Consider the following 14,434-nt stretch of genomic DNA (forward strand, 5'->3'; position numbering starts at 1 on the left):
TTGAAGGAAGCAAGAGTGATTTTAGTTAGAGAGAATGATAATAAATAATAATATAAGAAAGAGAATTCTTTGCTTCGCGTCCACTTCACTAGAATTATGTAAGTAACTAGATGGTGCCATGGAATGGATTCTTTTCCATTTTTGTTTACATTTCCTTTTTGTTTTAAGAGATTTATAGTGCTTCTTAAATAAACAATCAATTTCTAATTATAACTATTACTTTTTTTATTTTTCATTTTAATCCTAATATCATATGTACTTGTTTAGAAAATGTCTTATAATTTAAGACGTCGTATTTATTTCTTGAATTTGCTGGAACTGTTGAACAAATTGATATGCATACACTTTAAGTAAATTTAGAAGCTAATAGATTACTTTCAAATAAATAAGTTACTTAAAAAAGTTGAAAGATTTAATAAATTAATTTAAACAAATTCAAAAGGTAAATAAGATTTTTTTAATATAAGTGGACTGTTGACTTTCTTGAAAAAGTTGGTAAGTTTGGTTTATCTGTTGTTTAGTGTTACTGTTGGAAAAGTCTGTTTTTCCAAAAAAAAAAACAGAAATTCTATGATATGCGGTATCTAACAAAAAACTTAAAATTTTTTATTTTCGAGTGAAAAGACAAACAAGAAAAGAAAGATGAATCTCCAAACACCTCTAAATATGTATTAAGCTTTCATTTTAGTACATTGAATTTCTAATATTTATTTTTATCATATTAAATTCTTAATGACTAAACAACGATTCAACTTTTTAACATAAAACTTATTTAATAAAATAGTATTCATTAATTCCATCTATGTTGGAAGTTTGCATTTGAGATTACACATAAACTATTCAACTTTGTTAAACTGTAAGATATATAATTTCAAAGTAACACTTTATTAATAGAAACAAATAGTTATACTAAGTAATTTGGCAACTAATAGTTAATATAACCAAAAATATATAATTGGAGGTCTGATATATTCAAATAAAATATCAGAAAGTCAATCTACCAAAAAGCTAGAAAATTTCACAACGTTATTTACTTAAGAAATTTATAAAGTTATATAAATTCAATGGACTTAATGGGTTGCTACTATAGCTAACTTGTTAGTTGTTACCACCTACCATCTCTTATATACCTAAAGTTTCTTTTAGAATTTTAATATTAATTCAAATGGTCCATAGAGTAATTAGACTCAGAGGTTGTAGTGGGTTTAACACAACTCCAACTCACTCGTTTTTATGGTTGATTAATAAATGTAGGGAGTTTTGAGATAAGAATCGAAGGATTTATTCCGTCCATTCCTACATAAAAAGTAATAAAATAGTAGACTAGTTAACGAATTTCGCAAGGTCCCTTCTTTTGAATTATTATAACTGTGATAGACCTTTTAAACGCATCTAGTACATTCTGCTTGAAGATAACAGTCGTTATAATAGTAATTGAGTTGTTTTTATTTAGTTTTTTTTTCTTTTGTTCTCTGGCGTCTAGCTCTACGTGGTTTACCAAAAAAAAAATTATCGATTTAATTCAAATAATAATAAAAATAAAACTCAATTCAGGCCATATTAATACTTAAAAGATTTGGATTATATTGGGCTAGCTTAGTAAAAGAGTGAGTGGACCATGACAGTGAAGGCGTACTAGCAGGCTAGTTGAGAAGACAAAGACAAACCACTAAGCATACCTCAGTGGGCCCGCCAACTAAATATACTTAAAAAATGGACTTAAGCTTTGAATACTTAGGTCAGGGAAGTAACTAACTGTACGAATTTTATCCACGAGTCGCTTTTATTTCGAGTAAATTATAACAATGGTATCTGAATTTTATCCTAGTTTAGGAATGCGAGTTTGACGAGTAAAGTATACTGATGGTATTTGAATTTTAACCTAATTGTACCTATATTTTATTTTATCAAAAAAACACACCTCATGTAAAAATGACTTAATATTTTAGTACATTTGACCAATCAATTATCGGTCAACGCGAGTTTGACCATTTTAAATTAAAAATTGAGACTCATCATACATACAATTAACATAAAATTATAATACTAGTATTATAATTTTATGTTAATTGAGTGTATGATTAGTCTCAATGTTTAGTTCAAAATGGTCAAACTCATATTACCCGGTCACTAACCAATCAAATGAACTAAATTTTTCAGTTATCTTTACTTGAGTTATGTTTTTAGGATAAAATAAAATTCAAATATCAAAGTGTAAATTATGGTAAAGTTCATGTACCATTAATATAATTAATTCAAGAAACTCGTGTTGACCGGTCATTAATCGGTAAAATATACTAAATTATTTAGTCATTGTTACTTCAGGTATATTTTTGGAACATAATGTAATTTAGGTACCAAAGTATAACTAGGATAAAAGTTTAGGTACTATTAGTGTAATTTACTCTTTTTATTTCGGTTTTTGCTATTTTTTTTATATATTTACAAGTAAAGATTCTACATGACACGAAACCAGGGCATTGAGATACTTACGGCTTCTTGTTCTAAAATCTTCTTTAAGTCTCGAGGCGACTCATTGAGGATGTGCATTTTAAGGGGTAGAGAACTCGCATAGTTAGTTAGTCAATCTGTATTTCTATTTCCTTCTCTATAAATATGGCGAAAAGAAATCACACACTCCTTACCAATAAGCTTCACAATGACTCCACCAGAGAACAAAAGCAACGTCAATAAAGTCAAGCTGAGTGTTCGTCAGGACAACGCGATTGATCCGTTTGCTAGAAGACAAGATCCGATAACTGTCTGCACCAATTGCAGAAGCTTTGGAATTACGCACAGAGTCAATTTCGAGATGCATGGGTCAACTATCCGTTAGCTAAAAGATGAACTAGCGCTAGAAGACAAACCTGCCGGAAGAAGACAAGCCTGACGCCTGCTAATTTCAGACGACAGGATTGGCCTGCAAATCTGAAGCTGACCAGAACAATGACGCAAGAAAGAGCCGTTTGAATTCAACGGATAGATCTAGATTCAAATGATTGAGACTTCAGATTTTAACTATAAAAGGACAAGTTCATTCTTGGATCCTTTGCCGATTGCCGAAAAATACAAGAGAAAAAGATATACATACAAAGCACATTCAAACAAGAAAAAGATCTTACACCAAATTTCTATCTCTGTGTAAAAGCTAGATTTGATTTGTTTTCATCTAAAGTGTTCTTCAACTAGAAAGAACAAGTTTGTATCAATTGTAAAATTGAGAGAGTGGTGCTGAGTACTCGGTTTTAAGTACTCAGTGGTAGAGAATCTGAGTGTTTGGTTATAGCACTCAGTAGGAGTTGAGTAGACGAATAGAGGAAGGTACTCTTGCATATTCAACTGCCTTGTAAACGGTTTGTGCTCTACCTTTAAAGAGCTCAGTATTGGATTGAAAAAGCCCGGAGGGATTCTAGGGACTGGACGTAGGCGGAGAGGCCGAACCAGGATAAGTCTGCTGAGTAATTTCTAACTATATATATATATATATATATATATATATATATATGTGTGTGTGTGTGTGTGTGTGTGTGTGTGTTGCTTGATTAAATTGCTCAGGATATAAATTGTAAAAGCTGACACTGAGTAATTGTGGTGTTGAGTTGGAAGCTGACCTCAAGTGTTAATTCCCAACTAACAAGTAAAACAGTTCTAGTCAGCATCTGACTAAAGCTGTCTTACATTTCTCGGCCGTGCTGACCTAAACTAAGTTAAGCAACTTAAAGAATTGATTAAGTCAGCATAATTAAGCGAAAAAGTTACATTAGTTCCTAACCCCCCTTGGAACTAATCACACGGGACCAACAACCTTTACTATCGCGGATAAGGCCGCCAACCGTAGCTAAGAAAGAGTTCCATTTAACAGCATCATCTGTATTGAGCTTGACCCAAGTGGTCCTCGGAGCACCTCACCCAATCAAAACCTCTTCTTTGGTTTATAGGCAGTTATATCTTTGGAGAAAGACCGATTACTATCAATGATGTCATCAACAATCACCTTAATGCTCTGAACAATCTCCATAATAGATTTCTTAGACTGTTGGAACATAAGGAGGTTCCTATTTTTTCATAAATCCCAACAAGCAACCGAAAAAACAAGGTGTTAATCACTGTAGGAGAATCGATTCCCCAGACTCAGGTTGTCATAGAACTAATTAGCTTCGTTCGATGTGATAAAAACCCAAAAGTCATTCTGGGAAAGGATTTGAAGCCAAATTGAACGCGCCAAAGACAATCCGGAAAACATGGATAATGGAATCTTTTCCAAGTTTGTAAGTAGCTTACCTTGCATAACTAGCCAGAGGAAACTACAGATTCTTGCGCCCATACTATTTCCAAATATGCTCCCAACCTCTAATCACACAAGCAAGACCTTCCTCGCGAATAAGACTATAAGCAGACTTAATTGAAAAGCAGTCAGAACTAGTTCCAATCCAATATCATTGATTAATGCGCTGCAAAGGGTTATAAGGGAAGCTACAATCACAAGACAAAAGATGTTGAATAAGATCCCACCTCCACTTACCTCTTTCATTGACCATGTCGCCAGGGACGAATCTACAGTGGGGATAATGGGGGCACTTGCCCCCACTGAGTTTTAGGATTTTTTTTTGACCACCAGGGAGTATAGTGCAACTTTTTTAAGGTTTGCCATCCATTAACGGCGATGAACTATTCTGCTGATGCGTAGATGCGCCCAAAGTTGAAGAAGAAATGATGTTTTTTAGGTTTAATTTTTCTCAAATGAAACGGTGCCGTTCCATTTAAGTTGGGACGACCTCGTTTTTGTTAAATGAAAAATAGAAAACAAAAACCTCAAATACTATGGTATGCATATGTTGGTCTGACATGCGATGCTTGGTGGCTTTAATTGAATTTCATTTGAAAAACAAAAATGAAATTCAGAACTGAGAATGCCACCTGCTGTTCAAATACTTCCAATTTTTTTATTAGAAAATCATATACACTTCAATCTTTTAATAATATTTTGATGCATATATTAATATATGATTTTTATTTAAAATTACATTTATATTATTTATTAAGACTTAATACATTAGTAACCATTTAGCTTGATTTAAAAAATTGATTGACCCTCTCAATTTATAAAATACGTTGAACTTATAAAGTGTTCCGTTAGCTTTTTGAATTTATTTAAACTGATCTTTTAACAATCTTCTTCCAAAAAAAAAGTTTTAACAATCTTAATTTGTTTAAAATGACTTGTTAACTCTATGAATTTGCTTATAATAAGAAATATAATTTATTTTATAATTGATATACGTATATATACTACATAAAATTAATTAAAACTATTTTGATTAAAACTAAGAATAATTTTACCTCTAACGTTGTCAAGTTGGATCAATTTAAAAAATAATTCATCAAACTGTCTTCCCAATCATGAATCTTGTCATCTATACCTCACATGTGAGTCATTTTATCGATCATTAGTAATATATCATAAACATATGATTAGACGTGAAAAAAAAAATTCAAAAAAAAATTAAAATATATACTGTCTATTGTACGAGTTTGACAAAAAAAATTAAAATCTTTCACCGAATTTATAAATATTAATCTCCAATTTTATTATTAAATCACAGAAAATAAAAAAAACAAAATGTTTGTGTTTTATAATAATGTCTAAAATTTACCCAATTTGTCAGTGTTATGGGTAAAATTGCTCTTGACGGTCAACATTAATGGTAAAATTGCATCATTTTAAATGTTAGAGATAAAATTGCTCCAGAGAGCAAACGTTAGGGGGTATTTTTACGCCTTATCCCTGTTAGTACATAGAGTTCTACTATAATTACTCTTCTCAATATTTATCCTGTATGTCCTGTATGTTTATCTCATATCTTGGGTTTACGTCAATTAGACTTAGTATAGGTTTATACCTCCTTATGTATAAATATACCTTTGCTGTAAACCCTAATCAAGTCAATACATTCAATCATTCCAATACTCTGAATTAATATGGTATCAGAGCCTAACACAAACACCATAACCAATCCCTCAAAATCTTTGCTCTTTCCCTAACCTGCTGCTACTCAAACAGCATCCGAATCCCTCAATATTTCTTTTACTCTTCATCAAGTTCCATTTTTCTTAATTCTCCAACATTCTATTGAAAATTCCGGTTCCAATTTTCGTGAATCCTTATATACCATGGTAACTGATTCTCAAAACACTTCCTCCCCACTACACAGTACCATGCCCACCATGGTTCGTACCCAAACCACTCTTCCGTCTGTTTTCACCCTTCCCCAAACAAATGCTGATTTGTCTTTCTTCTCTCCCATTAATCCAAATCCCATTCATAACCCATTGTCTGCAGGTTGGTTTCCACCGCAGCCGCCCATCGGGTCTGTTCCACTCATGTCCAACCAATTGAACTCCATGTTCAACTTTTCTGGGTCAGCAAACTCGCTGCCCCCTACCAGCTCTGCCGGTAACGGCAATTTTTCAACCAATTTTATTCCGACTCATCCTCGTCCTAATTTATTTGTCTCTCCCACTGCTCAGTATACAGACTCCTTACCAACACCATATTCTGTCTCATCTACTTCTCCCAACATTCCCCAATTTTCTGTGAAACTCAATGCTACAAATTATCGTTTGTGGAAAGAATATGTCATTGCCACTCTTCAGGCAATGGGAGTTTTTGATGCACACTGCTTGGGCCAATCCCCACCACCTGCCAAATTTGTACCCCGTGCTATGGGTCTTGATCCCAATGTCCCTGATAACTTTTCTTTTAATCCTATATATCATCAGTGGGAGCAACGTGATTATCTCACTCGGGCTACAATCCTTATGTCCTTATCTGAAGAGGTAATTCCCACGGTTACAAATCTTGGATCTGCTCGCTCTGTGTGGTTTGCTTTAGAACGCACCTATGGAACTGTGTCTGAAAACAGAAGGGTTCAATTGACAATTGAACTTAATGATCTAAAAAAGAATGATTTAACCATGGCTGCCTATCTCCAAAAAATAAAAATTCTGTCTGATGATCTGACTGCTGCTGGCACTCCTCCTAGTATCACTCAAATTATTGCCACCATGTTTAAAAATCTTGGGTCTGAATATCATGGTGTCCTTACGGCTCTCAATGTCAGACGCAGCTGCCCGGTTGAATGGTATGAGGTTTATGATGAGCTGATTCGTCATGAACTGCTTCTCAAGAGTGCTGATGATCCCATTCCTATGGCAAATTTTTCAACAAAAAGGGTTGATGATCCTTCTTCTTCTCACAAGGGCAAGAAGAAACGTGGTAGCTGCTATCTGTGTGGAGATACACGGCACTGGGCGGACCGCTGCACCTCCAAACGCCAGAATCAAGGTCAAACATCTCAATACTTTGCTGTCACTCGGTCTTCTAACGGGTGGCATCGACCTCCGAGACCTCGCCGTCCACAAGCAAACATCACTTGGACCCAAGATCAGTATGAGCATCCAGAATTAATAGAGTTTGATGGAACTGATCAGCCCTGGTATCCGGATACAGGGGCTACGCACCACATGACAAATAATTCTCAGAATCTGCATCAATTAGTTCCATATCGGGGCTCTGATAGCATTCAGTTTGGTAATGGTCAAGGTTTGCCAATTTCTCACTCAGGGACGTCTACAGTCCATAAATTTAAACTAAATGATGTCTTGTTGGTCCCTAAACTCACTAAATCTTTGCTTTCTGTACAAAAATTCACTCGTGATAACTCATGTTATTTTGAATTTTGGCCCTCTTATTTTTTGATCAAGGATCAGGTCAGCAAGGAAATCCTCTTGCAAGGCCCGAGTAAGGATGGATTGTACACCCTTCCCCGTACATTGAAGCAAGCATTGGTAGGTGAGAAGACTCCGCATTCACAGTGGCATGCTCGTCTTGGTCATTGTCACTCTCGTATTGTCAATCAGGTTATCAATCAGCACAAGCTTCCTACCTCCAAGACTATGTCAGTGTGTGGTTCATGCCCTCAGGGCAAGCTATCTAAATTTAATTTACCTTCTGTTATTCGTAAAAGTACTTATATGTTTGAATCTATTCATTCTGATGTTTGGGGTCCTGCCCCGATTAATTCTTTTTTAGGACATCGTTACTTTGTTATTTTTATCGATGAATTTACTAGATTCAGTTGGATATTCTTTCTCAAAAATAAAAGTGATGTTGCCTCTATATTTTTTCAATTTCATGCCATGATTGTTCGTCAGTTTTCTGCTAAGGTCAAGAATTTTTATTCGGATTTTGGGGGTGAATTTCAGAAATTACGTTCTTTTCTAGCACAACATGGCATACTTCACAAACTTGCGTGTCCTCACACTCATGAACAAAATGGCATTTCTGAACGCAAAATTAGACATGTTGTAGACACGAGTCTCACACTCCTTGCACATGCATCTATCCCACTACAATACTGGAATTATGCAATGAGTCACAGTGTTCGTTTAATTAATTATCTTTCGACTCGTGTGCTTAAATCTGTCTCCCCTTATTTTAAAGCATTTCATAAAAATCCAGATTTTCAGCAACTCTGTGTGTTTGGTTGTGGTGTCTTTCCGCTCCTTCGTCCCTATAATCGTCATAAATTTGACTTCCGTTCACGATTGTGTGTTTATATGGGAGATTCACCGAATCATAATGGTTATCTCTGTTTGGATACAGTCTTGTCTCTTGGCACACTCGGAAACAACCCACGATTGCTCGTTCTTCAACAGAGAGTGAATACAAGGCGGTTGCAAATGCCACAGCTGAACTCTTATGGATTCAATCGCTTCTCAAGGAGTTACGGTTTCAAATTCCTCGACCTATTCAGTTGTGGTGCGATAATGTTGGTGCTATTTATCTTACTGGTAATCCGGGTTTTCATGCACGCACGAAACATATCGAGTTAGACTATCATTTTGTTCGTGAACAAGTGGCAAGTGGTTTTCTCTCAATTCGTTTCATACCGACTGATGATCAGATTGCAGATATTTTAACCAAGCCTCTATCGAGCACTCGATTTCTTCTTCTTCGGGACCGCTTGTGCTTGGGTCCTCCGCTATCGGCTTGAGGGGGGCTGTTAGTACATAGAGTTCTACTACAATTACTCTTCTCAATATTTATCCTGTATGTCCTGTATGTTTATCTCATATCTTGGGTTTACGTCAATTAGACTTAGTATAGGTTTATACCTCCTTATGTATAAATATACCTTTGCAGTAAACCCTAATCAAGTCAATACATTCAATCATTCCAATACTCTGAATTAATAATCCCAACACACTAATAGTTTTATGTTTGTTCCATTTGTAAAACACAATTACAAATTTCTTCAAAATGGTTTATTCATATTGTTATTGGTTTCTTGTAAATTTTTACATGTTAAGTTTGCTCCCACTAGTTTAAAATTCTGGATTCGTCCTTGCATGTCGCACCACCTTCATTTGGATAAAGTGGATGGGTGCTCATTGCTAATAGGCCTGAGGTCTTCCAGTCAAATGTCTTTCAACTTAGGTTAAAAAAAAAAAAACAAGTCTTTCAACTTTATATTGTAACTTCCGAATTTTATATTGAATTTCAGGGTGATAAAATATGCAACTAATAATACCAAAAAAAAAAAAAAGCTTGAAAATGTTTTGAACATTTTTCTTCTTCACTTAGGATTTTGAGATTTTCGTTCCGCTTTAACTAAAAGATAAGTCATTTCTTTAATTTGTTTTGCTATTTTTTTATTGAATAAATTTTTTTATTGATCTATTATAGTAGATTTAGCTGTTTATTCTTTATTTATAATTGTTTTTATTTCTGTTTGTAAGTAGTTGTGGTATATCTTATTATACGAGTGTTTACCGAAATCTATACCCGTAAAGAAACCTCAGTAGGAGATGTGCAAGTAGTTTCAAAGAGAAAAAGGTAGAGTATGCGTATCCAGTGGATTGAACAAAGCAAAAAACACCTGGTCTGATTAGGAAATCCAACAAGAACAGATGTCTTTGCTTTGTCCGTCCCTGACCAAACCCCCCCTGCTTTGTCCGAACGCTACCCTTTCTTCCCTCAAAAATAAACATTTATTATTTCAACACAACACAACTGGAAGGTATCACTTTGGTAGTTGATCCATTAATTAACTACAAAAAGAAATCATCAAACAGTTGAATTTCATAATTTAATTAATATAATCATAAATCTTGGAACCTAACTATCTAAAAAAGACACTAGTCTAGTCTACTCTTAACTATGTTTTCTCAGTCCTTGTCTCAGCCTCACAATTTTCTTTTTCCCTCTTCCTTTTACTCACTTTGATCGCACCACCGTCTGACACAATGTCTGTTACTTCTCCGGCGGTTGCTTCATTCTATCTTTCTCGATCCCGGAGGAGTAATGTAACTCCGATAAGGATGGCCGTCCGATCCAACGTAGTCTCGGTGACTCCGATCTTGACCAACTTACAAATGGACTGTGCAACTCCTTTACCAGTTCTGCGCCACGTGGCTGATTCCATGACTGCTGATATGCGAGCTGGACTTGCTTCTGACGGTGGTAGCGATTTGAAGATGATTCTCAGTTATGTTGATAGCTTGCCTAGCGGGTAGGTGTTTTCAAATACTGATCAAGCTTGCCTTTTTCTTGTATTTGTCCTTTTTATTGTCTGTTAATGCATCTATTTCATTTTCAATCATGTCCAACAAAAAAACAAATGCTAATTAGAAGGTAGAAAAGATGTAGAAAATGTAATTTGGTTAGCTTAAGATTTTGATTGAAAACATATTCTAATCTGTTAGAATTTGGATTGGATATTGAACAATTTGAGTTGAGCTTGCTAGGACCTTTAGGGGACTGAATAAGATAGAAAAATGATCAAAGAGGCGCTAGGGACCACTAGGACTGACGACCTGCTCTGATACTTAAGTCATCGAGTAAAAAGATACTGAAAAGTACTTAGTTTAGATGAGCAATAAGAATGAATTTAGTAGCTTTTAGTGTATTATGTACCTTTTATACACAAGAGGATTAGGTTGTGTGTCCTAAACGAGAGATGAAGTCCACGTGGTGATTAATTAATGGCGTGAGCCTGCTGTTAACCTGAAATGTTGTAATGGCTGCAACTGTGATTCTGTGAATCAAGGCACCCAATTCGGGTGTGAATATGCATGAACTTGAGGTCTCTTGATCGTGGTTGCTGTTGAAGAGGGAATACCTCATTAGGCCAACTGTAATATGATTAATTGTGTGGTATCACCTTGAACACAGTTTAGAAGCTCTTTTTATATGTTTACACCATTGAGCTAAACTCAGTTTTATAATTAGAGTTATAATCACAATAGGAATAGAAAAAAACTTTAGACAAAAGAAGAAAAAAACCTGAATCTGCCTGTAACTCCAGCTCGCGAAGTTGCTTGGTGTGCTCGTGGCCACCAAGTTGCTTGGTGTGCTGGCGGCTGCAAGGCACTGTCTTGCTAGCATTTTGAGCTTGTTCAGCCTCTCGGTGTGCTGGCCCTATTAACATCGCTGGAATTGTTCCTTCTTCATCCGTTTTGATCCCGTTGAGTTTCTTCTAACCACTGAGTGTTTCCCAAACTCGAACTATTTTGTGTCTCTGACGCAGTGGTCTTATCCAAAACTTCTAATAGTAATTACTTTAGAATTGTCGAGTCATTCTCAACATAATCTATTCACCTAGCTAGAAACTAGAATGGTGCTTCCCACAATTTATTATAATTCTTTGTATACATGGATACTTTTTTCTTTGTTCTGTTTTTGAAAAAAACACACAATTGTTTTGAAAGGAATGAGAAAGGACTGTTTTATGCATTGGATCTCGGCGGTACGAATTTTCGGGTGCTGAGGGTGCAATTAGGAGGGAAAGAAGAGAGAGCTGTAGCCACTGAATTTGAGCAAGTTTCCATCCCTCAAGACCTCATGTTTGGTACCTCTGAGGTCTGTGTTATGTGTTTTCTTTCAATTTTCCAAAATGTTGCTTCTTAGAACACTTCTAATCCCAAGTTGTATTGCATAACGCAGGAACTTTTCGATTTTATTGCGTCCGGACTGGCAAAATTTGCACAAAAAGAGGGTGGGAAATTTCACTTACCACATGGAAGAAAAAGAGAGATTGGATTCACTTTTTCTTTCCCTGTGAAGCAAACATCAATTGATTCTGGCTTACTCATCAAGTGGACCAAAGGTTTTGCAGTCTCCAGGACGGTCTGTTTATATCCCCAATTCATTCATTATTGTGTTGTTGCAATGTGTAAGCTGCAAGTTCAATGTTTCGAGTGAACTTCACACTTCGTGCAGGCAGGACGAGATGTCGTTGCTTGTCTAAATGAAGCTATGGAACGTCGAAGTTTAGATATGCGAGTGTCCGCCTTGGTATGTTGTTTTTGTTCTAGTATCTTTTTCCACCAAAGTTCTGATAAACTAAGTAACCACCTTGTGCATTGATCAAGAATAGGTTAATGATACTGTCGGAACTCTAGCTGGAGCGAGATACTGGGACGACGATGTTATGGCTGCTGTCATTTTGGGTACTGGAACTAATGCTTGCTACGTAGAACGAGCAGACGCTATTCCAAAGTTGCACGGGCAGAAGTCATCTTCTGGACGAACAGTATGGAGGAATGCCAACTCTGCTTCTGCTATAGATAGTGTTTATAAATCTTGATTTATACCATAAACTTTTCGAAATTCCCTTGCTTCAGATCATCAATACCGAATGGGGCGCATTCTCAAATGGCATTCCTTTGACCGTGTTTGATAGAGATATGGATGCTGCGAGTATTAATCCGGGTGAGCAGGTAAATCTTGGTTGCAGTTGCTTTTTTGTCAATTATAATCATAGCACTGCTCTGAGGGCGAGCCTTGGCGCAAAGGTAGACGTTGTTGTCGTATGACTGAGAGGTCATGGGTTCGAGTCTTAGGAGCGGCCTCTTGCCAAAAAAATTGGCAGGGGAAAGGCTTGCTCCCAATACACCCTTGTGGTGGGACCCCTCCCCGAACCCTCGCTTAGCGGGGACGCGTAGTGCACCGAGCCGCCCTTTTATAATAGCACTGCTCTCAACTTACTGTTTATCATTTGCATTGTCATCATGAGCAGATATATGAGAAGACAATCTCCGGAATGTATTTAGGAGAAATCGCACGAAGAGCATTGTTAAAGATGGCCGAAGAAGGTGCTTTATTTGGCAGTTCCGTGCCACAAAAGTTATCTGTACCCTTCACACTCCGGTACTTGCTTATCTATTCTTTTCTCGTGTAAGAGTCGAACATTAATACATTAATGAGGATCATGTTATGATTGTATCGCGCTATTGCAGTACCCCGGACCTATGTGCAATGCAACAGGACAACTCTGCTGATCTTCAAACTGTTGGATCAGTCTTGTACGACGTTGTTGGGGTAATTCTACTCTTTCTCTCTTGATGACTTGATGACTTATATAGAGTTCATTGATGTCATGAGATAATCCAAGTTTGTTTATAGGCCGAGTCGAGCCTAAGCTCGAGGAAGATAGTGGTAGAGGTTTGTGATGCCATTGTTGAAAGAGGCGGACGGTTAGCTGGTGCTGGAATAGTCGGAATTCTGCAGAAGATGGAGGAAGATTCAAAAGGTCTTATATTTGGAAAAAGAACAGTGGTAGCTATGGATGGCGGCCTCTACGAGCACTATCCGCAGTATAGAAAATACTTGAAAGACGCGGTAAGTGAGCTTTTGGGATTAGAAATGTCGAAGAATATAGTGATAGAACACTCGAAAGATGGATCTGGAATTGGAGCTGCTCTTCTGGCTGCTACAAATTCAAAGTATGATCATGATTATTAGGTTCTTGTTTCTGTGTAGCAGCTTTGGATTTATGTTGTGTAGTTGAATTTGAAACAAGAAGATAATGTTGGTTTAGGAATTAAGTTGCAGAATTGTAATTTAACAAGTATAGAATAAATAAGTTGCAGAATGTCTTTATTGTCTTACGTTTTTTGGAGTGTGGATTTTGTGTCCCAAAATGTTCTTGGAGTGTCGGATCGTACGTTAACCTCCTAGACATATCGGTGCTTCCCGGAATAAAACTATTTATGAATGAGTTGTCGGATACAACCTGTTTGATCCAATTAACAATTTTATTACATTTATACCATATATAATCATGTTGAATATATAAATCATATGATTGTGAAGGAATAATTAATTTTGATATTCCTATTGCTGAAAGCGGTAATCTTTGCGGTGGACGTAGCCTGAGAAAAGAATTGGAATAAATTATGGATAGAGTCAGATTTAAAGTACGTAGTTCATTTGCTTACGCGTCATTCCGTGGAAGTTCCTTGGTTGCTACGTCGGCTTGGCTATGATATTTAACACAGTGGTCGGTTATGGAGATAGTGGTTTCCCATATTTATAGGGAAGACAATCGGGCTCTTGATTCTTTTCGATATTACTTGTGATGAAATAATA

At 36.2% G+C, this 14,434-nt stretch overlaps 1 protein-coding gene across 1 annotated transcript; it reads left to right on the forward strand.

Moving 5' to 3' along the window:
• Nucleotides 1-10,023: 10,023 nt before the first annotated feature.
• On the forward strand, nucleotides 10,024-14,073 carry LOC136201311 (hexokinase-2, chloroplastic). Its single transcript, XM_065991956.1, has 9 exons — nucleotides 10,024-10,574; nucleotides 11,773-11,923; nucleotides 12,008-12,190; nucleotides 12,284-12,358; nucleotides 12,441-12,596; nucleotides 12,688-12,783; nucleotides 13,083-13,213; nucleotides 13,303-13,384; nucleotides 13,469-14,073. Exons 1-9 carry the CDS (start codon nucleotides 10,309-10,311, stop codon nucleotides 13,805-13,807), a joined length of 1,479 nt encoding a protein of 492 aa, XP_065848028.1. The 5' UTR covers nucleotides 10,024-10,308; the 3' UTR covers nucleotides 13,808-14,073.
• Nucleotides 14,074-14,434: the final 361 nt, after the last annotated feature.

The sequence above is a fragment of the Euphorbia lathyris genome, chromosome 7 (assembly GCF_963576675.1).
Source record: "Euphorbia lathyris chromosome 7, ddEupLath1.1, whole genome shotgun sequence".
NCBI lineage: Eukaryota > Viridiplantae > Streptophyta > Magnoliopsida > Malpighiales > Euphorbiaceae > Euphorbia > Euphorbia lathyris.